We start from the raw sequence: 26,599 nt of genomic DNA, 5'->3' as shown, positions 1-26,599 counted from the left end.
AACCTAAAACTTCCTGAACGGTTTGGTCTCAGCTGCACCGAGGAACAAAGGATTTTTAGTTTTTTACAGAATCTGATCAGTGTAGATGCTTCATTTTTGGACACGAACAGAAATAAAAGTGGATCAACACAGTTTTAAGCTGAGATTTGGTTCATTTTCCTGATTAATTTAAGGAGAAAATCCAGCAGTTCTTTCTGTTTTTTCAGCTACTGGCTGTTAAATGATGACCTTTTTTAGATTTATCATATTTTTAAAAGTAAAACTTGTTTTAAAGATTGTAATCTGTGTTTTCCTGCAGCCCTGTTCATCAGGAAGAACTCGGCTCTAACGTTCTGTCCAACACCTCCACGTCACATCCTGAACCGGACCTGGAGGACGGGGATGACGGAGAGGAGTCGTCCAACCTCTGGTTCCTGATGCCGTCTGAGAGCGACGAGGTGTCTGACGGCGAGGACGACTGGAGGCCGAGGACGAGCGACGAGCGCCTGAGGAACGGAGAACCGGACCGGACGCCGGGGAAGCAGCAGCTCAAAGCGAGGAGAATGAAGCAGATGGCGTCTCCGCTGGCTGATCACAGCGACACCCAACTGTCCTGTAAGGTCTGCCGGATCCTACGAGGCTCCATGAACATGTTGATCAAACACGCCTGGAGCCACGTCAACGAACGTGAGCGGATCTGTGGAGTCTGTGGAGACCAGTCTGAGTCCACGGAGCAGCTCCGCAGTCACCTGCAGACCCACCAGAAGACCCACAGCTGCAACATCTGTGGGAAGTCCTTCATCACCGTGTCCGGCTTCAGGGGCCACATCGCCCGGCACAAAGGCAACACGCCCTACCAGTGCAAGATCTGCCACAAGGCCTTCACCGAGAAGTCGGTACTGATGAACCACAGGTGGGTCCACACCAAGGACAAGCCACACAAGTGTGACGTCTGCCACAAGTCCTACCTGTCGAAGCTGAAGCTCCGAGACCACCGGTCCACACACACCGGTGGGAAGCTCTACGGCTGCAACATGTGCGGGAAACGCTTCCGCAGCCTGGACACGCTGTCCGGCCACATGGTTTTGCACTCAGGCCACACGGCGGTCCAAGAGCGCCGCTCCATCTGCGAAGTTTGCGGCAAGAAGTTCTCCACAGACAAGAACCTGCGGATCCACATGAAGAACCACAGTGAGGACCGGCCGTTCGCCTGCAGCAAGTGCAACAAGAGGTTCTCGTTCAAGTCCAACCTGGTGACGCACATGAGGGTCCACACCGGGGAGAAACCCTATGAGTGCCCCGTCTGTGGGAAAACCTTCAGCCAGAACCACTGCGTGAAGAGACACCTGCTGAAGCACCGCGTGCAGGAGATGTCGCCCATCAACGGGGCGGCGTACTAGCGTGATTCGTAAAGATGGCCACTGGGAACCTGGAAGTGACGCCCAATTTAGTGCTGTCGTCTTTTTCTGGCGATTTACAACCAGAGGGTATGCGGGAGGGACCTAACAGCTAGCTAGCAGTGCTGACTTTGATACAGTCCCTGCCTAAATATACCGATATTAGTCACGTTTTTATAACCTTGATCTGAGTTATTTAATATTTTATTGGTGAATACACATTTCAAGTAAGAGAGCATTGTGGAGGTTTAGCTAGTGAAGGGGCACCATGACAAAAACTTACATGACTCTTAATGACCTTAAACCAGGCTGGAATCTACTGATTTAATGTTTTATCAGATCTGTTATCACGTGTCCGTGGCGACAAAAAGCTAAATAAGCACCAAACTAATGTCCAGGTACTGAATTTTTGATTGATAGTGCCACATTTATTAAGAGTAGGATTAAATTTATGACTCCTGTGTGACCAGAGGGCTCCTGCCTCGCCTACTAGCTAGCTAGCAGTGTTGTCATGATGCCAAGCATCTCACTTTGATATGATCTCTGCCTAAATACACAGATACTAGGGACATCCCAATCAAGTTTTTGTACCATCCATCTGCGTTATTTAATATTTTATTGTTGTCGATCCGAATACACATTTCAAATAAGAGAACATTGTGTGGGTTTAGCTAGTGAAGGGGCACCATGACAAAGACCTCTGTGACACTTAATGACCTTAAATCAAGCTGGAATCAACTTGATCGGGTTCAGGTTCACGCTGACATCAACTTGTCATAATTTCCCAGCTGATAGGGAAACAACACCACAGCAAGAAGCTAAAACATCTGGAACAATCATGTGATGTTAGATGACAGAACAAGGCACAGAAAGGTTGTTGTTTTTTATTAATGAAAAAAGAAGAACACAATGTTGTTGTTGTCGATGCAAGGAAGTGGAGGAGGGAGAAGAAGACTTAGAGCACCGTTAGACTTCTGCTTTTAAACCAGACCAAAGGGTTGCAGAAGGATATTAGTTACACAATCATGTCCAACCACATATTTATAAAGGATCGTGGTTAAAGTGAAGCAGAGTCGTAACATTTCAATTTTAATGCAAGTCTGCACTTAGTCGGTTGTGTTGACTGATTTTAAGACTTTTTCCACGTTTCAGAAACAAATACAAGAGGTCCTCAACTTACGTCAGTATTCCGTTCCTACAGATCGGCTTAAGTCGATTTTTGCCGTAAGTCAGAACTCTGGCGAAAATATAAACAAAGCCGTTATGTGCATCACTATATCTATTGGTGAAGTGGCGGGGATGCGGATCAGCACCTGTAAGTCTGAGGCCATGGTTCTCTGATGGAAATCGGTGGATTTTTCCCCCTGGTTGAGGGGGGGTTGCTTCCCCAAGTGAAGGAATTCCAGTATCTCAGGATCTTGTTCCTGAGTGATGGGAAAATGGAGTGAGAGCAGGACGGGAGGATTGGTGCGCTGTATCGAACCGTCATAGTGAAGAGGGAGCTGAGCCACAAGGCTTGATTTATCATCCATCTATGTTCCAACCCTCACCTATGGTCATGAGCTCTGGGCAGTGACCCAAAGAATGAGATTGTGGATACAAGCGTCTGAAATGAGCTTCCTCCGTAGGGTGTCTGGACTCAGCCTGAGAGATAGTTGTGGTGGTTTAGACATCTGATTCTGATGCCTCCAGGGAGACTTCCTTAGGAGGTTTTCCATAAACGTCCGCCTTGGAGGAGACCTCGGGGTAGACCCAGAATTACCTGGAGGAATTATGTATCTCATCTGGCCTGGGAATGCCTTGAGATCCACCCGGAAGAGCTGGAAAGCGAGGAGGAGGAACATCTGGAATGATCTGCTTCATCTGTTGCCTCTGCAACCCGACCCCGGATAAGAGGAAGAAAATGTATGGATGGGTGATGTTGATCAGTTCTTCGGAAAAGTCATGAGTACCAACAACATTCATGCATGTATTCCATCAGAAGAGTCTATCTTGTGCTGGGAGCCATAATGAAGGGCAAAAAGTTAGTAAATGTAGCACAATCCAAGGTGGAGTACAACCGGACAATGGAAACGGAGCGTCTGATAGCGCCACGTGACGACGTATTTATCCATTCTGCTCGTCAACTATTTCCACGTAACCAGTTCAGACAAAATGTGTAGATCGAGGATGTCGCAAACCGAAGACCTACCTGTAACCAGTTTCAACGTAACGATGAAATGGCGTACGTCGTAAACCGAGGGCCTCTTGTATTAGTTCAAAAACATCACAGAGGCCAAAAGATGCAGTTTGAAAATCACAAGTCGTCGTTCTCATTCTCTTTTTGAACTAAAACATGAAAGATCACTTGGGGAAGAATGTGTTTTCCTGCAAGACGTTAAAAGTTTTACTTTGTTGCTTCCAGGTGTTTTAGGACTATTTCCTCCACATTTCCAGCAGTAACTTGATGAATTAGTTGTAACTCTAAAGATCAGGGGCCTCATTTATAAAACATTGCGTAGGATCCACACTAAAAGTTTGGAAATCTGAAATAAGCATACGGCAAAAAATATTCTGATTTATAAAACTGTGCGTAAGCACAGCTGCACACAATTTCTTGATAAATCACACACCAGCTGGAAGATTGCACAGGTGGATCCACCTCACATTCCGCCCACAACACACCCACATTTTACCATGAATGGTCAAGGCAAAGTAACTCATGAATGTATCTGTATATAAATAAGCTGCTGATCCACGGCATTTTACACAGCGCCCCCTGCAGTCTTTTCACTGCTGTGCGTCAGGATGAATGAATCATGTGTTGACCCAGGCCACCCTGCCACTAAATTTGTTATGATCATGTCCGATGTACAAATAATTTGTAAACTGATTGAATGTACATTTTTTCGGTTCACACAGACAAATTCATCTTCACTCGGAGCCCTTACAGCAACATGAGTGCAGTCAGTTACGCCGATTACATTTGGGAAACCGGACATTGCTGCAAATTGCCGTTTAATGTTGGCCTGTTCACCCACAGTGTAAGGAAACCTGATGTATTGACTGGTCATGTTTATAATGTCATCCAAAACAGCTGGCTTTATTGAGGGATGGTTGTGATATCCAGACCTAAAGGACATCATTTAACTGTATATCAGACCCAGATAGGATTTAGACAACAAATGTAACCTCATATATTCTTCATATAAAACACAAACCTGTCGGCCACTTAACGCTGGAAGGAGCCGGTGTTGCCAGAAACCCCCGAGTCGTCAGCTCCTGTGTCTGTACCGGGATGCCGTGGTTTGGGCTGGTGGGTCGATCTAAGACGGCCCAGTTCAGCACATAGATCCAAGAGTACTGCTCTAGGGAATCTGAATCGGCTTATTAGCCAGTCATCATCATGGGCAAATCCCCGTGATTCCTAAAATCTCTCTCCATTCTTAACGTGATCTTCCAGCAATGCCAGCTCATCCATTGTGCCACATTACGCACGGCTGTCACCCGCTATTTATCCGCTTGATCAGTGATTGGACTGATTGTCACATGCCTTTTCCAAATCAGTAATCAATCAGTGCCACTCACCGCTCTATATCATTTGAAGATGGAAGTTTGATATATGAACATAGTTCTGCAAATACAGTCGTAGGCCGAATGGCGCACTATATGAACATCTACAACAATGAGGGTTTATGATTATCCGGCTCTACAAGCCTAATATGTGATAACAATAAAGGTTTGAGATCAATCTGGTTTCAATTCACCACTTCACCCTCCGGCACTGCCGTTCCCTCTGTCTCCAAAATGTGCTTAAGCAAGAATCAATGATGGGACACATTCTCACGCCAAGTTTGTTTTTAGAAACCTTTGCGTAGAAAGTGGCATACGTAACTTTCTAGCTCTGTTTTGTGTGTAAGCAAGCTTTATAAATGAGGCCCCAGGATCTTTGTGGAGTTTCAGGGTTTGTGGTTGTGGATCTCCAGAACCAGACGGCAGCATCGTATTTATGTTTGTACAGTCAGAGGAGGAGGCGTCTGGTTGTAATTATCCATTATTTCCCATCAGTTATTCATTCTGTGGAACTTCTCAGGATCCTCTGAGGCATACCTTCGTTTAACTGACCAAAACTCTGAAACGTTCTTCGGTTTGTACGCGAGAAGCAGCTTGAAAACTGACTGAAACTTTTAACTGACGAGTAAATGTTACCTGGAAGTTTCCTCAGAGACTCATGTTGGGGAAGTTTCCACGTTCATTCAGCCGTTCAGGATTCATCCACTCGTTCTGGAACACTGCTATTGGTCCAACCTGGTGGAGGCTCTGAGTTATTTATTTGACATCTACTGGGAGCGAAAGCAGCCGACGGCAAAGAAGTCAGTTTGGATGGAGCAAAGTGTGAACGGAATCACCACAAAGAGACAAAATGGCAACTTAAAGATGTAAACTGACTGAAAATGACTGAAATATAACAAGAACAACCACAAAGAGATGTGAAAAGATGACAAACGCACGCAAGATGTGTTAAATGTCACACTAAATGACCAAAATGGAACAAAAGCATCCGTAAAGAGACACAAAATTAATAATAGGAGATGTAAAGCGACTAAAATTGGTTAAATTGATAATGAGAAAGAGACAAAATGGAACCTAAGACACACAAAATGCAGAAATGGTTCAAAAACAACCACAAAGAGACAGAATTAACAATATGAGACACAAAACTGACAAACTATGACGACAAAAAGACAAAATAACCAAAATTGGACACAAAATGAAACAAAAACATCCACAGAGACACAAAATTAATAATACAAGACATAAAGTGACAAAATGCCAACTTAATGATGCGAGTTGACTGAAATGACACAAAATGTCCCAAAAGACGACAAAGACACCAAGAATTAACAATATGGGACACAAAACTGCTATAAAATCACCACAAGCAGACAAAACAAGACCAAAACTGGACACAAGATGGAACAAAAACAACCATAAAGAGACACATTTAGAATATGAGATTAAAACAACTAAAGTTAGTTAAATTAATAATAAAAAACAGAGACACACAAAAATGACAGAAATGGAACAAAGACAAAATTAACAATACGAGACGTAAAACAACAAAAACTGGTTAAATGAACAACCGAAAAGAGACAAAATGGAAAATAAGAAACACAAAATGTCTCAAAAAACATCCATAAAGAGACACGATGACAACTTAAAGATGCAGATTGACTGAAATCGCACACAAAAAGCTGACAGACACACGGAATGTGTTAAATGTAACACAAAATGGAACAAAAACAACCATAAAGACAGACAAAATTAACAATATGGGACAAAAAACTGACATAAAATCACCACAAAGAGACAAAATGACCACAAAGAGACCAGAAATGGACACAAGATGGAACAAAAACAGCCATAAAGAGACACAAAATTAACAATACATTACATGACATGACAAAAAGACAGAAAATATCAAAAATTGGACAAAACTGCCACAAAGAGACACAGAATTAATATGGGACACAAAAGTGACATAAAATCACCACAAAGAGACACTAAAAGACCAAAACTGAACATGAAACGGAACAAAAACAACCATAAAGAGACACAAAATTAACAATGCAAGATGTAAAACGGCTAAAATAGTTAAAAATATCGATTCTAAAGAGAATCAGAATCAGTTTTTCTGCTCAGACGGTTTTTAAAGACGACGTATTTGACTTTCAGTGAGAAACAGGAAACAGGAAGTACCGAATTCTAGAAGGAAAAACTGAAACTTTACGAGACTCCGGAAAGTTCCTCCTCGTTGATTCTGCTAAAATTTTTCTGGAACTTTTGGTAAAAAATAAACAAAAACAAGAAGAAGAAACCAGACAAACACAGCAGTCATTTTATTTTGAAAGGCAGACAGCTGAAGGTTCTGGGGACTACTTTTAGCAGCGGACTGATACCCAGAGACGTTGATGTAGACGTGGTGTGATGTTTTAAAGTGTTACTAATAAACAGACCCATGATTATTAAAAAAAACTTTTATTTGAGTTTGAAGGTTTTTAATTTTTTTTAAACAGTTTTTATTCTGAATGTCGTCCTGAACTTTTGTTTTTTACTCGTGATGTTGTTGTTTGTGCATATTTTCATTAAATCTCTTATTTTTTCACGTCATTTTTCGATTTTAAATAATTGTTGTTGGTGAATATTTAACTCCCTGACTCTAGTATCATTTTTAAACTTTGAAAACTGGAATAATCCTGAAATATTCAGAGGTTTCATCGTCCTAATAATGAACGCTAATATTTTATTTTAAAATCTATATTCTGCTCATTTCTGCTCCGGTAAATATGAACAGTCTGACTGTTTTAGCATCTAAAAGTATTTTTGCTTTCTTTATTTTATTTAAAATTTTTAAATACATTTTTAAATTTAAATTAAAATATTTTCAAAAATCTGACAATAACAAAAAGGGGAAGAAGTACTTTTAATTTTTTTCTTTATTTTCTGCATCTAATTTTTAAACATATTTTTTATATTTTAATATTGAGACGTGCAAAAAAATAAAATAATTATTATTTGATCTATTCTTTATATTTTAACTTTTATTTATGTTATTTTTATCCCGCTGCTTCATGTTTGTTTTGTGTTTTTATTAATTTAACCATTTGTAACTTTGAGAAGATTTTAACTATTTTTGTTCCTTTAACTTTGCATAATTTTTATTTATTTGTTTTTATTTGACATAAACTAAAGGTGAACCCTGTTTTTAAATCTCAATCTAAATAATTCTCACAATAATTCAAATTAATTTTCCCATTTTATTTATCCTACATTTATTGTTTTAACTTTTTTAGATTATTTTGAAATGTCTGTGTTTTTAGATAAAGCTTTTAGCTGCACTTTTCTCCTTAAATGTGCTGCGTAAATTAAACGTATTTAATGTTTTAAAATGAAGTAATTCAAAATTTACAGAAGTATAAAATAATTAGTTCTTTATTGTTTGTTTCATTTTTTCAGATTAAAATTATAAAATATGCATATTTAACCAACTATTTTTTTTTAAATTTAATTCCTAAATAAACAAGATACACAATAATACAGAAAAACAAAGAAACACCGAGAAACTAACAAATATAAATAAAATTTAAATTAATTAATTTTTCACTACTTGTTCTCCCTCAAATGCTAATTTATTAATATTTAATTTTATATTATTTAAATATATTTTATCATTTATTAACATGTAGTTTTATATTAAATTTGTATTAATAATATTTCGTTGTATATATTTAGTTTTATATCATTTATTTAGGTTGAATTTACTGTTAGTTTTATGTCATTTATTTATATGTAGTTCTATATTATTTGATTGTATTTAACGTCGTATTTAGTAAAACCTAGTTTTATGTTATTTATTTACATTTAATTTTATATTTATATTTACTTTTCTATTTATTAATATTTAGTTTTCTACTAATTTCGGCTCAGTATCTAAATTTCACAGTTTAGAGTAACTAATAATAAGAGATTAACTTGAGGTGAGTCAGTATTATATTATGTTATATTATTAAAACGATATTTGAAAAGAAATTAAGTTTTCTAAAAAGGTAAAGAAACTTCGTTGTTTCTGTACGGACCCTGTTCGCGGCTGCACCGGAACCTGGAAGAGCTCCGTCTGTAGTTGGTGTTTCTAGTTCTGGTTCGAGATGTTTTTCTGGACGCAGAGCGGCTCCGAGCAGCTCCACGGAACCATGTCGAAGAGCGACATCCTGCGAGGAATCATCACCGACAAACTGAGCACCGCGGCCCGGGAAATCCTGGCGGTGGTGGAGCGAACCGTGGCCGACTACGAGGAGGAGGCTTCGGGCTTCAGGCGGGAGATCGACCGGCAGCGGAGACAGCTGGAGCTGCTGCAGCCTCAGGTCCAGCTGGAGAGGAGAGGTCGGTGCAGAACCCCGGCTAAAAAACGGCCGATTTAAAGTTTGATTGTTTGCTTGAGAACGAACAGACGTTAAAGTTCTTAAAGTAAAACAGTAAACAAGTTTAAACTACACGATTGACCATTCGGCATTCATTTAAACACATCAAAGTCGGCATAAATATTATAAATAACATGCTTTCACAGAACTTCATACCAATTTAATGTCTAAATGTGGTTTGCCAAACTTCCTTTAAAAATTGACTAATTTAATATTTTCTTGCTTGTTGACCAACATGCAGACCTTAAACACATTAAAAGAAAATTAACTTATAATGATATCATTTATAATTCTGTATTAATGCAGAAACAAAAAGTTATTGCGTTGTGCGGGTTTAGCTAGCAAAGGAGCACCATGACAAAGACTTTTGTGTTGCTTAATGACCTCAAATCAGCTGGAATCAACTAAGCTAATGTTTTATCCCAGTCTTTTATCATTTGTCTGTGGCTATAATAAGCTAAATTAGCTCCAAATAAATGTCCAGTCTACTCAGTTTTTGTGCCTTATATATTGAGAATGCTGTGTGACCGGACAGCTCCTGGCTCATAAAACCGTCAGTAAGCTTCAACTATGTACTAACCAAAAAGAGACCAAACTGAAATAAAGACACACAAAAATGTCCCACATGTGACGTTAAATGACCAAAATGGAACAAAAATGCCCACAAAGACACAGAGAATTAACAATATGAAACACAAAAATGACGTTAAGTCACCACTAACACACAAAATGGAATGTTTACAGAGAGTCAAACTAACTGATGTCAAAGAGTTGTGTTCTGTTGAAACCACAAAATATTTGCAAAGTAAACAATTTGAAAACAAAGAGACACAAAATGCCCCAAATTTTACACAAAATGGAACAAAAACAGCCATAAATGTACAAAAAATGACAACAGGAGATATAAAATGACTAAAATTGGTTAAATTAAGAACAGACAAAAAATAGAGAAAATGGAAAGTAAGACAGACAAAAAATGACAGAAATGGAATTAAAAAAAAGAAACACAAAGAGAACAATTGCAATTTCAAAATGCAAACTGACTGAAATCACACACAAGATGTCCCAAATGTGACAAAATGAGCAAAATAATAACAAAACGACCACAAAGACACACGGTAAAAGATGACAAAGGCACACTAAATGTCTTAAGTGTGACACTAAGTCACTAAAATACAGTGATATAGTGACTACAGTGTCCACAAAGAGCCACAAAATTCACTAAAAAACAACACAAAAGTGACTTTAAATGACCACAAAGAGACAAAATGACAAGAAATTTTGAAGCACTTGCTGAGAGTAATCTCCAAACTAACTGAAGCCGTTGGTGTGGCTGAATTTGGTGAAAACAGACGACCAAATGAGTGAGTTCTATCTAATACTATCAGTGAAGACGCAGTTGGTTCATGGGTTGCGGTTCGTCAGACTTCATTTCTCAAATATCTAATTTAACATTTAATAACTCGCTGGTAAACCTGCAGACATCAGACACATAATAAATGGAAACCACACAACTTTAATGATTTAACTTACAGTAAGGCTTCATTTAAACATAACAAAAATATACAAAATAATGTAATTTAACTTTCATTTCTTGTTCTGCCTGAAAACTCAAAGATCTGCAGCGTGACGTGGACGGCCATGAGCTGGAGGTCATCGGTGACGGTAAAGAGGAGCAGCAGGTGAGTCCAGGTGATCAGGACTCTGGGAGCTTCCTCTGGTACAACAACAGCGATGATGAAGATGAAGAGGGGCGACGAGCAGCCAGATCCATACAGCAACTAGAAGATCTGAAGGACCCAGATTACCAAACTCCATCCAGGTGTGGTATTCCTGTAATCAAGGTCGTCTTACATTCAGGCCAACGTTGTTTCATCACCTTGAAAATATCTCATTTCTGTGATTTGTTTGGGGAAAACATCAACTCGTCAATCAACAGAAAAGAGTTTTAAGAGCATTTGTATTATGACATCAGTAATTAAGGACCAGACTACTTCCTGGATCACTGTACTTCAAACCCTTTTATACTGTACATATAACCAACTGTAAGACCAGCAGCCAATCAGAGCCTGTCGTTGTCCTGCAGGTCGTTGTCGCCCAGAGTCCGGTCTGTCAGGAAGAAGCCCGGCAGACCTCGACTCAGCGACACTCAGAACCACCTGGATCTGAAGGTCCGAATCCTGGAGGCGTCTCAGAGCGACATGCTGTCCAACACCGGTACTCTGAGCTCATCGCTCTGTCCATTTGTTGATTTACACAGAAATATAAATAGAAAAAGATTTGTTTGTGTTTCATGCTTTCAAGTGCTGCTTGTAATAATTTGAGATGTTCTGAGGCGACTGTAAAGCTCAGGATTGAGGTGGATCAAGGTGTTTTTTTTGTATCGACTAGAATATAAGTCCAGAGTTGAGTTCATGGGTGGACGCTGTGTGAACATGTTTTCTTAATCTGTAAAATTATTAGTTCATAACTGGTTGATAGACGTCTGTCTCATGCTGGTATTTTGGTTTTAGTCTTTGGATGTCAGCACTACTCTGTCTCATCAAACTTTGTCATCGTTAATCCCATTTTGTCTTAAGGAAGTTCTGGTTGGAAGTCATTAACCGCCACAGCAGTCTTTGTCATGGTGCCCCTCCACTAGCTGAACTCCCATGATGCTCTCCTGATCGTAATCCGAGTGACGCCTCTTCTGGTCTCTACAACATTAAACAGGAAGAGGGATCAACCTCTACATCTGTAACTTGTTAGTTAAAGGGTCGTATTTGAATAGGATACATCTCTAAGTATCTCGACAGAAAGAAAAACTGTGCATCAGATGAACCTTAAAAACCAAAACACGCCCTTTAAAACTGCACATTTGGGTGTGATGGACTCTGAAAAACAAAAGTCTGACACTTTCACAATTATTCAATTTGTTGGGTGGAAACAAGCATCCATCTGATGACCTAATAGTGCAGCTTTTTCTGTTGTTCACAAATACTATTAGAGGTTGGAGGTCATTAACTGTCACATTCGTCTCTGTCATGGTGCCTGTTGCTAGCTAAACTCACGCCTCGTGGAACAACGGGTACTACAGCTGATCTACATTTACTGACATGCGTGTATGACCTTCTTTTTCTTCGTTATATTTGCAATTTTGTGTCTTATTTTTGTTGTTTTTATTTTTGGCATTTGTGTCTCACTGAGTTTCTTTAGTCATTTTTGTGTCCATCTGTGTTGTTTTCTGTCATCTTTCTGTGGCTTGTTGTCATTGTTTCAGCTTTTTTTTTGTCTTTGTCATGGTGCCCCATTGCTAATTAAACTCCCACTATGCTGTCTGCTTTACCATGAACTGGAGCTTGAGTCTCTACAGTATTAAATGCTAAGAGGCTCCACCTGGTGGAACAACCAGGAACTACGGCTGATCTACACTTACTGACAAGCACGACCTTCTTTTTCTTTGTTATATTTGCGAATTTGTATCTTTTTGTTTTGTGTCCCGTTTTTGGCACTTTGTGTGGGGGTTTTGTGTTTTCTGTCTTCTTTCTGTCATTTTGTGGCTTATGTTCATTGTTTCAGCTCTTGTTGTCTTTTGCGTTTCTTTGTGTCATTGTTTCACTTTGGCTGGTATCCATAAGCACCACATTAGTCTTTGGGCCTTTTCCAAACCGCCCCCTACACACTATCCCTACACACTACAGTCCCATAGGGACTCTACTACACACTATCCCTCCACACTACCCCTCCGTTTACGCGTTCCCATGGAGGGTCCTCCATATTAAGGGCCGTCCCAAACCGCGTAGTGCGGAGGGGGAGTGGACTGTTCAGCCCTTAAATAGTGAGTCTGCATCGATGCTCACTCTGGACAACTTTTTCAGGAAGTGCAACGTCGAAATGGAGGAAGAAACAAACATATTGATGTAAGTTCCACATGCGTCCTTTATTTCTCCCACGTCTTTTTCACACTGACAGAACATCACAAAAACAGTGGTGAAAAAAGATAAAACAAAAGAAACAAATCTTCTTCTCTGCTGACGTTTGATTTAATTGTGCACCCCCTGACACCTTAAAATTTGAACACAACTGACAGAATTCATTTATTTATTCATTTGTTGGATTTGAAATGCCAGATAATAGGATTGGAAAACATGTGGGATGACTTCAAATTATTTGAAGCAGAATGTAGCCCCTACATCATTGCCTGCTGAAGGGCAACAGACTGTCGGGTGAGTCTGAAATCTCTCTTCAGGCAGGCTTCTGGATTGCTGTACAGCTGCAGGAGAGGCACAGCTGGATTAAGCCGTACATATAGCATGGTGCCTTCCTGGGAAGAGAAAAGACTATTGATTTGTCTGGATATAGAAATATCAGTTTGATCAGTAACTCCATCTTCTCACATTTTGTCATCATCACGTAAATGACTTACAGAAAAACCATTTCGTTACGTGAGCACAGGTTGTCATGATCAGTTGCAATCGTGGTAGACAGTTTATGCATCACGATAATTAGCTGACATGAGAATTTGGTGATGCAGCCTATGTGCATATTTCATGTGATATTTCAGGTTTTGTGTAACTGACGGGAGTCGTATTTTACAGTTAAATGAATTCCCTCACGGAGTTTTGTAGCATCACATTATTTCACTTTTACAAAATACACAGATGACACTGCAATGCAACATTTACCTCTTGCTGATGCAGCAGTGCTAACAAACGAAGACGCTTTCGTCTTCTGGAAGCAGCAGCGATCCTTGTTAGTTGCAACCTGTGCCACAGCGCTACAGCCATGACAGTAGGCATCTTTGTGTTACCATGGCGATGACGTCTTCCGTTTTCCGGTGAGGCAACAGGGCGTCCCATTCCTGACGATCGTATTTCCCCTTCAATTGAAGTGCCCCCCACAGCTGCGAGTGTGACTTCTTTTGGAGTGACACTCGGTAGTGGAGGGGGAGTGTGTAGGGGGCGGTTTGGAAAAGGCCCTTTGTCATGGCGCCCCTTCACTAGCTGAACTCCCACAATGCTCTCTGCTTTAACTGTAGTCTGAGTGACGCCTCCTCTGGTCTCTACAGGATTAAACAGGAAGAAGCTCCACCTGGTGGAACAACCAGGAAATACAACTGATCTCTGATACTTAGTTTGTATTTTCTGAGAAATTGGCATTGGCAGATAGTAAATATAAAATGACTCAAACTTGATCAGTGGCAAAACGACTGAACAGGAACTTCCATAGTAAAAGCTGAAGATCTCTTTGCTCCAGATGTTGTTTTATCAGACAAATTCATCTCATTGCTCATATTTTATTCTTTTCCTGGGTTCTGTTCCAGCATTTAGGAAGTACCCAGTTCAGGAGCTCCAGTGTCCTCGAGGTCTTCAGGAGGAGGACTTCCTGGTCCTGCTGAGGTCCACCTTCCCCCAGCTGGCTGGAGAACAACCTTTTGATGTTTTCATGACCGACAGAAGCAGGAGACTTCAGCCTCTGAATGTGGAGACTCTGACTCCAGAGGAGATCTGCCGGGTCATCGGGTCTGCTGGGAACTCTGCCCTCTACATCCGGCTGAAGGTACTGCACTGACTGAGTCCTGAACAGTTTAAGCGCCTGATGAAGTTAAACTCGTCCAAGACAGATTCCAGGCCAGCAAGATAGAATCTTTTACAATCTTTGTGTCTGTCATCTGCCTACAAGGAGATATTTGAGCCAGATTTCATGCCTGTCTTTTCATTTTGTTAGCCGCGGGCTGATAAGGGGACATTTAGGGAGCCGTTGTGTCTGTTTTTGCTCAGTGTCCTTTGGGAACTTTTTCCAGACAGCAGAGGATCCTGGGAGCTGCAGTGAAAACCTTCATCCTCCACAGGAACCAGAAGACGATGGCAGATCCAGCACAACGTCGACCGATCAAACCGGAACAGCACCAAGGTAGTCGGGGACAAAACCTTTTAGATGTCATCGTTGTTCAGACTGCGTTAACTCATGTCATGTTTTTTGTGCTGTTGGGTTAGTGGACAGTCTGACAGGAGGAAGCGGGGAAGACCTCGACTCGGCGAAGAACCAACTCACCACTTCCTCAGGATCTGCATGCTGGACGACCCTGAAACCAACGAAGTCTCAGAATCAGGTACATGGACGCCACCTCAACCAGTATTTTCATAGAAATCCTCGTTAAGTTCATGAGGTCTAATGCTTTATTAAGTTTGGTGATCTGAGCTAAATTTTTATGTTTCCTCGTAGTTACACACGTGGACAAAATTGTTGGTACTCCTCAGTTAAAGAAGGAAAAACCCACAATTCTCCCTGAAATCACTTGAAACTCACAAAAGTAACTATAAATAAAAATTTATTGAAAATTAAATAATCAAAAACAGCCATTACTTTTGAATTGTTGATTAACATAATTATTTAAAAAAACAAACTCATGAAACAGGCCTGGACAAAAATGATGGTACCTCTATAAAAGATTGAAAACTATTTGACCAGAGTGACATGATTAACTCAGGTGTGTCATTTAATTGACATCACAGGTGTTTCCAAACTCATAATCAGTCAGTCTGCCTATTTAAAGGGAGACAAGTAGTCACCCTGCTGTTTGGTGAAAAGGTGTGTACCACACTGAACATGGACAACAGAAAGCGAAGGAGAGAATTGTCCCAGGACATCCGAAAAAAAATGATAGACAAACATCTTAAAGGTAAAGGCTATAAGACCATCTCTAAACAGCTTGAAGTTCCTGTGACAACAGTGGCTCATATTATTCAGAAGTTCAAGACCCACGGGACAGTAGCCAACCTCCCTGGACGTGGCCGCAAGAGGAAAATTGATGACAAATTGAAGAGACGGATCGTTGGAATTGTATCCAAAGAGCCCAGAGCAACCTCCAAAGAAATTAAAGGTGAACTCCAAGGCCAAGGTACATCAGTGTCAGATCGCACCATTCGTCGTTGTTTGAGCCAAAGTGGACTTCATGGGAGACGACCAAGGAGGACACCACTGCTGAAAAAAACTCATAAAAAAGCCAGACTGGAATTTGCAAAAATGCATGTTGACAAGCCACAAAGCTTCTGGGAGAATGTCCTTTGGACAGATGAGACCAAACTGGAGCTTTTTGGTAAGGCACATCAACTCTATGTTCATAGACTCAAAAACCAAGCATACGAAGAAAAGAACACTGTCCCTACGGTGAAACATGGAGGAGGCTCAGTAATGTTTTGGGGCTGCTTTGCTGCATCTGGCACAGGGTGTCTTGAAAGTGTGCAAGGTACGATGAAATCTGAAGACTATCAAGGCATTCTGGAGAGAAATGTGGTGCCTAGTGTCAGAAAGCTTGGTCTCAGTCGCAGGTCAAGGGTCTTCCAACAGGACAACGATCCAAAACACACAGCCAAAAACACCCAAGAATGGCTGAGAGAAAAGCGTTGGACTATTCTAAAGTGGCCTTCTATGAGCCCAGATCTGAATCCCATTGAACATATGTGGAAGGAGCTGAAACATGCCATTTGGAGAAGACACCCATCAAACCTGAGACAACTGGAGCTGTTTGCTCATGAGGAGTGGGCCAAAATACCTGTTGACAGCTGCAGAACGCTCATTGACAAATACAGAAATCGTTTAATTGCAGTGATTGCCTCAAAAGGTTGTGCAACAAAATATTAAGTTATGGGTACCATCATTTTTGTCCAGCCCTATTTCATTAGTTTGTTTTTTTAAATAATTATGTTAATCAACAATTCAAAAGTGATGGCTGATTTTGATTATTTAATTTTCAATAAATTTTTATTTATTGTTACTTTTGTGAGTTTCAAGTGATTTCAGTGAGAATTGTGGGTTTTTCCTTCTTTAACTGAGGGGTACCAACAATTTTGTCCACGTGTGTACTCAGGCCGCAGAAACAGCTCTGTTACATCTGTCACTGTGGTGGTAGATCCCAGTTTGGCTGAATGAAGCTCTGGTTGGAGGTCATTAGGTCCCATATTAGTCTCTGTCATGGTGCCTGTTGCCGCGAAACTCCCACAGTGCTCTCTGCTTTAACATGAACTGTAGTCTGAGTGACGCCTCCTCTGGTCTCTGGTTCCATCACATCTAGAAGTTATTTGGTTCTGTATGAAGTCGACAGGTAGCATGTTTGATGAAGATGAGCTCATCTGGACATCCTGCTGTTTCTGTTCCAGTGTTGCTGAGGTCGTCCATAAAGGACTTGAAGTGTCCTCGTGGGCTACAGGAGGCCGACTTCTTGGACCTGCTGAGGTCCACCTTCCCTCAGCTGACCGGAGACAACAAACCGTTCAACGTCTTCAAGGTCGACCGAAGCAAGAAGCTGCAGAGGCTCATCGTGAACAGCCTGACGCCGGACGAGATCTATCGGACCATGAGATCCACCGGGATCAGGAAGACTGTCCTCTACATCAGGATGAAGGTACTCACTGATGTCAAATGTCCACTACAACCAACTATAACTGGAATTTTGACCTTAAAACATTAATGTGGGAACAAACTGTTGCAGTCAGGAGAGGAGAAAGAGGAACCAAACGACGAACCTCTGCCCATCGATGCTGTGGTGATGAAGTCTGACAGAGCCGAGCTTCATACAAGGTAACAGAAGAAAATTTAGAGTAACTTTATTGGATTACCAGTAAAACATTAAATATTAGGTGCTGTTTTAATTTCTGAAACACTAAAGACAGATTAAACTCATTTTAAACTTTCCCTCCACAGCAGCTTTGTTCAACACGTGGATGGAACCAGAGTGGACGCCGTGACCTCAACATCACAACAACATGACCTGGAAATCAAAGAAGATGCAGCTGAGGCTGAAGTGGACTCCAGCATGGACAAAGACTGTGAAGAGGAGTTCCAGGGAGACGATGAGTATAACCCAGATTCTGAGCTTCGGCTGCCAAAGTCGTCGAAGAAGCGAATGCCCAAAACCGGCTTCTCTAAGGTCATAGAGATCCACAGTAAGAAGAGTAAGAACCCGTGTAGAGTGTGTGGAATCTGGTACCGGAACCAGGGCAACCTGATCAGACACGCCTGGAGTCACATGGACGAGTCAGAGGTTGTCTGTGGAGTGTGTGGAGATCGACTGGAGTCTGAGGAAGACTTAAAGGGACATCTTAGAAATCATCAAAAAACATTCGACTGTTCGCAGTGTGGGAAACCTTTCTTCACCCTCCACAGCCTCAGCCGCCACAGCTCCATGCACAGCGGACACCGACCGTTTAAATGCGATGTCTGCAACAAGTCTTTCACCCACATGTCCATCCTGACCACCCACCGCTGGGTCCACGTGGCCGATAAACCGCACAAATGCGACGTTTGCCAGAAATCTTTCGGTCTGAAGGCACAGCTCAGAGCTCACTGCAAATTGCACACCGGCAGAGACAAGTACATCTGCAACATCTGCAGTTTGTCTCTGTATGACCTCCGGTCTTTGAACCGACACAAGCTGACCCATTCAGGGGAGCGGCGCTACGGCTGCGAGGTCTGCGGGAAGCGTTTCAAACTGTCCGGCACTCTGAAGTCCCACGAGAAGACCCACACGGTCAGAGAGCGACCGTTCCTCTGCCACATCTGCTGCAAGACGTTCCTGTCCAACTCCAGCCTGACGCTCCACGTTAGGACACACACCAACGAGAAGCCGTTTGTCTGCATTGTCTGCAGCAAAGCCTTCGTGGCCAACGGCGAGCTCAAGGCCCACATGCGAGTTCACACCGGCGAGGCGCCGTACGGCTGCTCCGAGTGCGGACGCTTCTTCAAGCGTAAGAACACCCTGAACTGCCACGTCAGGAGCCACCTGGGCATCAAACGCTTCATCTGCGGGGTTTGTGGGAAGGCGTGTTCTCGGCAGGAACACCTGACTGTCCATATGAGGACCCACAACGGAGAGCGACCGTACCAGTGCAGCGTCTGCGACAAGGCCTTCACCCAGAGCCACTGTCTGAAGACCCACATGAAGAGCCACCAGGCCGAGGAGAACCCCATCCTCCATCCATCCACCTCCTGAAGCATCTCACTAACCCAAAACCCAATGACAGATCAATAAAACTCTCCACGTCCAGACCTTTATGAGACAAATGTGGCCTTTATAGTCTCTGTGTAGCTTGTGTCCAGCTCATGTTCAGCTAACTGTTGCAAACATAAATCTTTGCTGAAGTCCAGAAGCTGATGTAGTTTTGTTGGAATGAACCGGTAGCTTCTGATTTGGCTCTGGGCCTTAATCCGTTGGACACACTTTACATCCTAATTCACATCCCTTCTTCTCGGTTGAGTTACTCTTGAAGTATTTTTTGCTTCACTGTGGAACAAATATCAAGTGAAACCTCATAAATCGACCTTTCCAGTGGTGCCAGTCACTGAAGAGTTGAAAAGAAAAATGTTTTTGAGTAGTTTATATGTCGACATGGAGGCTAGATGGAGAGTTGTATACCAAATACAACTCTTCATCTAGCATCCGTCTCTACATTTTCAAACTCCTGCCTCTCGGCTGCACAAGTCTCCAAGTCGGTGTTGTACCACAGGACCTAAAAAATTAACCGCAGAACTCACCTTTTCCGATGCTATTAGTGGGTTTTTTTTGCATTGCTTGCAATCCATTATATCATTTTGTCAGATTACACCCACCTTAAGTATTGTATATCCGCTGTAGTACCTCATTAAACCACCAGGTGGAGCTTGGTACTGTTTAATGCAGTGGAGACCAGAGAAGGCATCATTTAGACTACAGGAAGTTCATGTTGTCAAGCAGAGAGCATTGTGGGGGTTTAGCCAGTAAAGGGGCACCATGACAAAGACCTCTGTGATGTTTAATGACCTCCATCTGTAGCTCATGTTGAAAAACGAGTAACAGTGACCACCCTGTAGTCATATCAAATGACCACAGGGCTCCATTTATGTTAGAAGTTTGTCGGTTAATGAAGAAAATGCTGCATGTATTAAAAACGTCATTCAGATTCATGACATTTGTGACAGTGGACGTAAACAAAGGACTGAGCTGTAGTTTAATAAGTTAAAAAGTGCCTTCATCAGTCCTGATCCCAGTCTGAAGATCAAGATATAAAACACCCACCCCTCGACAAAGATGTTGGTGAGTTTTGTTCTGACATGACTGAAATAAACGACACTTTGTGAAAAATGTAAAATTGTCATTTCCTTTCTGAAGGCAGCGTAGGAGATCAGTTAGAGCGTCCAGTTGGACTGCCTCCGGTTGTGTGGCGTGGTTCTGGGTCAGGGCAGCTCCAGCATGCCCTGTTCTTGGAGGATCCGCTGAGTTCTGGTGTGGACCAGCGTGAGGGCGTGGATGATGACCCGCAGGACGGGCGTCGCCTCCCGCTGCTCCTGCACGCACACGAGCTGCAGGAAGTATTTCCTGTCAGGGAGGGCGAGGAAGACCAACTCGGCGGCCTGGCGGAGCACCCAAGGGTGGTGGGGGGCCAAGGCCACCTGGTAGGCGTCCCTGAGGGAAGAAGACCGTTAGATGGGCAGGTGTTCTCATGAGGATCGCCTACAACCGGGCCGCTGCTACCTGCTCAGCTCTCCAGGCGTTTTGTATCGTCCATCGGCGTCCGGTCCGTCAGCCAAACCCTCCAGCATCAGCTTTAGCCAGAGCAGCGAGCGATGCAGCCGCAGCAGCGTCCGGCAGCCCGAATCGGTGCGGTACCTGAAGTTGACCACGCCCGATTTTAGCTCCGCCTCCACCATGGACCGGAGCGAACGGTACGCCTCCAAGGAAAGACGTTAGAAACAATCCGTAAGTTACACTTTCACATCGCCCTGGTGTGTTCACTGCAAAAACTCCAAATCTTACCAAGTCTGTTTGACTAAATTTTACAATTCTACAATTTCATTTAACAGACGCTTTTGTCCAAAGCGACGTACAACACAAGTGGTTTTTAGTCTCATCTTACTTGATTTAGGATAAATTCACTTAACGAGACATTCCAGCAGATGGAGGAACTTGTTTTAGAACAACACATCTTAAATATCTTAAGTCAAACAATCTTGAAATGATCTCGTTTTGAGTTGAATTTTACAAGAAAACTCCAAATAAGTTTAACCCTTGTGTTGTCCTGCGGGTCAAATTGACCCGTTGTAAAGTTTGAAAATATGGCAAAAATAATATATTTTCACGATGAAAACTTCCCCATTTTCAAACTTTTTAGGGAAATTTTTAAACATTTTTTGATTGAAAAAAAGAAATGTTAAAAAAAAAGTTTCTTTTAGAACATTCAGGAAAAAAATCAACCAAAAACCAGCGAAATTCACTGGATTTTGGTTGATTTTATTTTTACTGATGAATATGGAATCACTTTAGATAATTTTAGGATTTTTTTTTGGAAGATTTTTACTCATTTTTTGAAAATATTTACAATTTTTTATATATTTTTAAATGTTTTAAATTTTCTATTTCTTCCCAAATTTGGGGATTTTTTAAAATATAATTGTAAAAGTTTGCCTTTTACAATTTTATTTTAAAAAAAATCCCCAAATTGTAAAAGGCAAACTTTTAAGGAATTTTCTTCCTGAAAGTTTTGCAATTTTTTATAAATTTTTGAAATTTTTTTGCTGAATTGTTGGATTTTTTTCAGACACGGAAGCAATATTTTTTGGTGCACATAAATGAAGACAACAGGAGGGTTAAAACATCTCAAATAAGGAGGTTACATGAAAGAAAATATCTATTTTGAGTGAAACACTGCTGTATTTTTTTTAGCATGTCTGGCTTAGTTTGAGACACCTAAGCTTGACAATCCTGGTAAAATAAAGCTTAAAATAAATTTTTCCAGATAATTTTAAGATCTCAATATTCTAAGTATATCTTTTTTCAGTAAATCTTACCAAGCCATCTTTCCCTTGTTCTATTGGCAGATTTTTTCACTTATTTCAAGGCAAAACTTCTTTGAAATAAGCTTTTTTCTTCTTGTTTTGAGAGGGGCATTTTTTCTAGTGTTTTCGTGGTGGATTTGTGGTCTCACCCCGTCTTTCAGTCCAAACGCTGCTGGGGTTTGTACTCCAGAGTCCAGTTTCCCATGAGCCTCTGCTTTGTGTCTGAGCGACAACTCTCGAATCAGCACGACCTTTTCTTTCACTTTCTGAGAGAAGAAACTCACCATTGACCCGAGAGACTCCATGAAGCTGAGAAGACAGAAGAGATTCATCAGAAACAGCAGACAGTTTACAGTTCATGTCTCTTCTTTACGTAATGATTTTTAGTTTGGACTTAAGTACAAAGTTATCTCACATTAGTTCCATTGTCTGTTCTTTAGGGGTTGCTTCGTAATGATCAAAAATCAAGAAAGTTTATTAGAAAAGTGACGTGAGAAGCTCAAACTAGGAAAAAAAAGACACTATAACAACCTTCTGTTTCCTTGGTAACTGTGGATCTACTAAATTTAGACTTCCTGTCTGGATCGTTTGTCCTAAACAACACGGTAAAGTTTCCCTACTTGATCAGCTGATCCCAGCTCTGCAGGTAGGACTCCAACAGGATGTCGTCATCGTCAGACATGCAGGACTTCAGGTACAGCAGCAGACGCCAGGCCTGAAACGACTGTCCGGGACACTCCTTTATGAGGGGTGGGGCTTCCTCTGGCTCCTCCCACTGCTGAGGAACCAATGGAGGCTCAGGCTGAAAGAGCAAAATCAATCAGTCGATTTGTTGTTTCTCATATTTACTTAAAAGACCATTTGTTTGGTATGTTACCAGCTAATTCCACAGTTTAGACTTTTTAAAATGTAGCGCTAACAGTTGTCATGACAACTGATAATCACCCCCGGTACCCCTTTGGTTTTCAGGTGAAGGTTTCTTGGGTGTTTGTGTGTTCGTCGTACCTTTTGGCTGTAAAAACTCAAACATGGTTGCCAGGTGGTGCCACAGTCTCGGCCTCCGCCCTGAGCTGAAAACACAAACCATGTTAGCATTCAGTGATAATTTAATTAGATAATAATAACAACAATAATAATAATAATAACCCTCTAACACTACATTTACCCTGTAATACTACATTTACCCTCTAACACTACATTTACCCTCTAGCACGACATTTACCATCTAATACTGCATTTACCCTCTAACACTACATTTACCCTCTAACACCACATTTACCCTGTAATACTACATTTACCCTCTAGCACTACATTTACCATCTAATACTGCATTTACCCTCTAGCACTACATTTACCCTCTAGCACTACATTTACCCTCTAACACTACATTTACCCTCTAGCACTACATTTACCATCTAATACTGCATTTACCCTCTAACACTACATTTACCCTCTAACACTACATTTACCCTCTAACACTACATTTACCCTCTAACACGGCATTTACCATCTAATACTGCATTTACCCTCTAACACTACATTTACCCTCTAACACGACATTTACCATCTAATACTGCATTTACCCTCTAACACTACATTTACCCTCTAACACTACATTTACCCTCTAACACGACATTTACCATCTAATACTGCATTTACCCTCTAACACTACATTTACCCTCTAACACTACATTTACCCTCTAGCACTACATTTACCCTCTAGCACTACATTTACCATCTAATACTACATTTACCCTCTAGCACTACATTTACCCTCTAGCACGACATTTACCATCTAATACTGCATTTACCCTCTAGCACTACATTTACCCTCTAGCACTACATTTACCCTCTAGCACTACATTTACCATCTAATACTGCATTTACCCTCTAACACTACATTTACCCTCTAACACTACATTTACCCTCTAACACGACATTTACCATCTAATACTGCATTTACCCTCTAACACTACATTTACCCTCTAGCACGACATTTACCATCTAATACTGCATTTACCCTCTAGCACTACATTTACCCTCTAGCACTACATTTACCCTCTAGCACGACATTTACCATCTAATACTGCATTTACCCTCTAGCACTACATTTACCCTCTAACACTACATTTACCCTCTAACACGACATTTACCATCTAATACTGCATTTACCCTCTAACACTACATTTACCCTCTAGCACTACATTTACCATCTAATACTGCATTTACCCTCTAACACTACATTTACCCTCTAACACTACATTTACCCTCTAACACGACATTTACCATCTAATACTGCATTTACCCTCTAACACTACATTTACCCTCTAGCACTACATTTACCATCTAATACTGCATTTACCCTCTAACACTACATTTACCCTCTAGCACTACATTTACCATCTAATACTGCATTTACCCTCTAACACTACATTTACCCTGTAATACTACATTTACCCTCTAGCACTACATTTACCCTCTAGCACGACATTTACCATCTAATACTGCATTTACCCTCTAACACTACATTTACCCTCAAACACTACATTTACCCTCTAGCACGACATTTACCATCTAATACTGCATTTACCCTCTAACACTACATTTACCCTCTAACACTACATTTACCCTCTAATAGGTGGCTTGCAAATGACGTCACATCCGCCTCATTACCTATGCATATCATGAAGTGGTGGTCAGCGGAGCTGATTGTTGACTGCAGCGAGCGTAGCTAACGTTCACTCATCGATCAAAAATGCCTTTTGCGTGTGTTGTTCTAATCGATCAAATCGCGAAATTAATAAAGGATACTTCAGGGTTCCTCGTGAAGAGATTAAAAAAAGGGCCTCACACGAAGGATTTTACGAAAAGACGCAGAGAAAAATGGCTCACTAACATTTCCTTAAGTTCGAAGGGAGTGGAGTCAAAGAATGCCAGAGTCTGTGGCGATCACTTCGTTAAAGGTTAGTGAATTATTATGATATACATGCTTAGAGCCTTTCTGTGTTGGTTTTAAGACCCATTCTTTAAAGATTGGTAACACTAACTACCCACTTAACAAGCTAACGTTCGCTGTTTTTAGCTTATTTACTGTCACAAAACTGTCACATTGAAGGATTATTTACCCTGCCATGCAGTCGCAGTGCGCAGTTATTATTTCTCCATCTTCTTTTATCAACAACCAGGTATGAGTTGGTGTTTTTGATAAACATTGCGAATGTTTCACCTGAAAAGAACAGCAGAAATATGTTTTAGCATTCACCGAGCTAACACACCTAGCAAGTACAAGTTTACATAAAACGTTACTTACACGGCTTTTTATGATGCAGGATTTGTCTTTCAGGATCTTAACTCCGACTTCTTTAACCCATCCACAGACAAAGAAATTGTATGAATCCATGCTTTTCCAAGCCTTCATTTGTTTAGCAGTGCAAAAGCTTGTTTGTAGCACCAGATAGTTTGAGATATCAGGGAACTGAACTGGCGGATATTTTTCCAACTCGGAGGTCAAATCCTTCGTGGATAACACATACGGATCTATGCCATCATAAAATTTGAGTTTTTCGATGTATCAAGTTTGAGAATTAGAATCTAAAGCACGAAAATACTCCGAAAAAGAGTCGCATTTTCCTTGCTCTGTGGCAGTCCTTTTGGTTGGCCTGACCACCACTTCATTAACCGGAAGTTAATGCCACCGCTAAAGTCATGTGTCTGCAAGCCATCTATACTACATTTATCCTTTAATACTACATTTACCCTCTAACACTACATTTACCCTCTAGCCCTACATTTACCGTCTAATCCTACATTTACCCTCTCTTACCACCCTTCCCTGTAGTACCACATTTACCCTCTAATACTACATTTATCCTTTAGTACTACATCTACTCTCTAAAATGTACTCTGTTATTAACAGAGGTGGAAACTGCGGTGGAGGCGGAGTCAACATGGCTGTTTAAACTCACGCAGCCAAAAGGAGCTGACGAGGAGCAGCAGAGCCAACATGGCCGCCAGCAGCAGGTAGCGAAGCAGCAGCGTCCGTCTGAAGAAAACCATGGCGACACAAAAACACTCAAAAATACACAGAAACACACAGAAACACACACTGTCACTGCGACACACTGGTTGTTTACAGTCCGTCAGCGTCACATGATCACTGACACACACCTGAAGATAGACCTTTGAACCAGACCTTCGTCCTGCAACGGCTTATCACGCACAGACACACACACATAGATACACACTAACACACACACAGAGATACACACTAACACACACACACATAGATATACACACACACACACACACACACACAGTTACACACTAACACACACATAGATACACACTAACACACACATAGATACACACTAACACACACACATATAGACACACACACACAGTTACACACTAACACACACATAGATACACAGAGACACACATGTAGATTATCTCCAGATATCTCTAAAATAATGAACT

General features: G+C 41.2%; 3 protein-coding genes and 1 long non-coding RNA gene across 7 annotated transcripts in view; 2 read left to right on the top strand and 2 right to left on the bottom strand.

Annotated features, from left to right (window-relative positions):
- LOC110947972 (zinc finger protein 252-like) overlaps positions 1-7,526 on the top strand; it is a 31,815-nt gene extending 24,289 nt beyond the window's left edge. For both annotated transcript variants that reach the window (XM_051944274.1, XM_051944273.1), the window contains one exon: positions 299-7,526. In XM_051944274.1, coding sequence (XP_051800234.1) covers positions 299-1,379 — 1,081 coding nt within the window. In that variant the 3' untranslated portion in view covers positions 1,380-7,526. The remainder of the gene's footprint in view (positions 1-298) is intronic.
- A 1,465-nt stretch (positions 7,527-8,991) lies between these two features.
- LOC110947961 (zinc finger protein 250-like) lies at positions 8,992-20,439 on the top strand. Of its 2 annotated transcripts, none has more exons than XM_022189320.2 (9): positions 8,992-9,296; positions 10,952-11,156; positions 11,421-11,551; positions 14,637-14,872; positions 15,117-15,226; positions 15,310-15,425; positions 17,473-17,717; positions 17,805-17,893; positions 18,020-20,439. In XM_022189320.2, exons 1-9 carry the CDS (start codon positions 9,062-9,064, stop codon positions 19,302-19,304), a joined length of 2,652 nt encoding a protein of 883 aa, XP_022045012.2. In that variant the 5' UTR covers positions 8,992-9,061; the 3' UTR covers positions 19,305-20,439. The 2 variants fall into 2 exon arrangements, with proteins under 2 accessions (XP_022045012.2, XP_022045011.2); XM_022189319.2 differs by having other exon boundaries at positions 18,017-20,439.
- Positions 13,235-14,639, bottom strand: LOC127532543 (uncharacterized). Its single transcript, XR_007939963.1, has 2 exons — positions 13,999-14,639; positions 13,235-13,637 (listed from the first exon to the last, which is right to left on the bottom strand). It is a non-coding gene; the product is annotated as an uncharacterized LOC127532543 (long non-coding RNA).
- The window catches only part of gltpd2a (glycolipid transfer protein domain containing 2a), a 6,691-nt gene continuing 174 nt past the window's right edge, over positions 20,083-26,599 (bottom strand). Inside the window, exons 2-7 of one of the 2 annotated variants that reach the window (XM_051944353.1) lie at positions 26,089-26,165; positions 23,129-23,193; positions 22,744-22,925; positions 22,273-22,432; positions 20,823-21,019; positions 20,083-20,753 (exon numbers count right to left, since the gene is read on the bottom strand). In XM_051944353.1, the coding sequence (XP_051800313.1) occupies positions 20,525-20,753; positions 20,823-21,019; positions 22,273-22,432; positions 22,744-22,925; positions 23,129-23,193; positions 26,089-26,165 (910 nt within the window). In that variant the 3' untranslated portion in view covers positions 20,083-20,524. Of the gene's footprint in view, positions 20,754-20,822; positions 21,020-22,272; positions 22,433-22,743; positions 22,926-23,128; positions 23,194-26,088 lie in introns of both variants that reach the window. The other variant, XM_022189321.2, reaches the window with a different exon arrangement.

This window comes from Acanthochromis polyacanthus, chromosome 24 (assembly GCF_021347895.1).
Source record: "Acanthochromis polyacanthus isolate Apoly-LR-REF ecotype Palm Island chromosome 24, KAUST_Apoly_ChrSc, whole genome shotgun sequence".
NCBI classification, from domain to species: Eukaryota; Metazoa; Chordata; class Actinopteri; family Pomacentridae; genus Acanthochromis; species Acanthochromis polyacanthus.
This window is presented reverse-complemented; position numbering and strand designations above follow the sequence as displayed.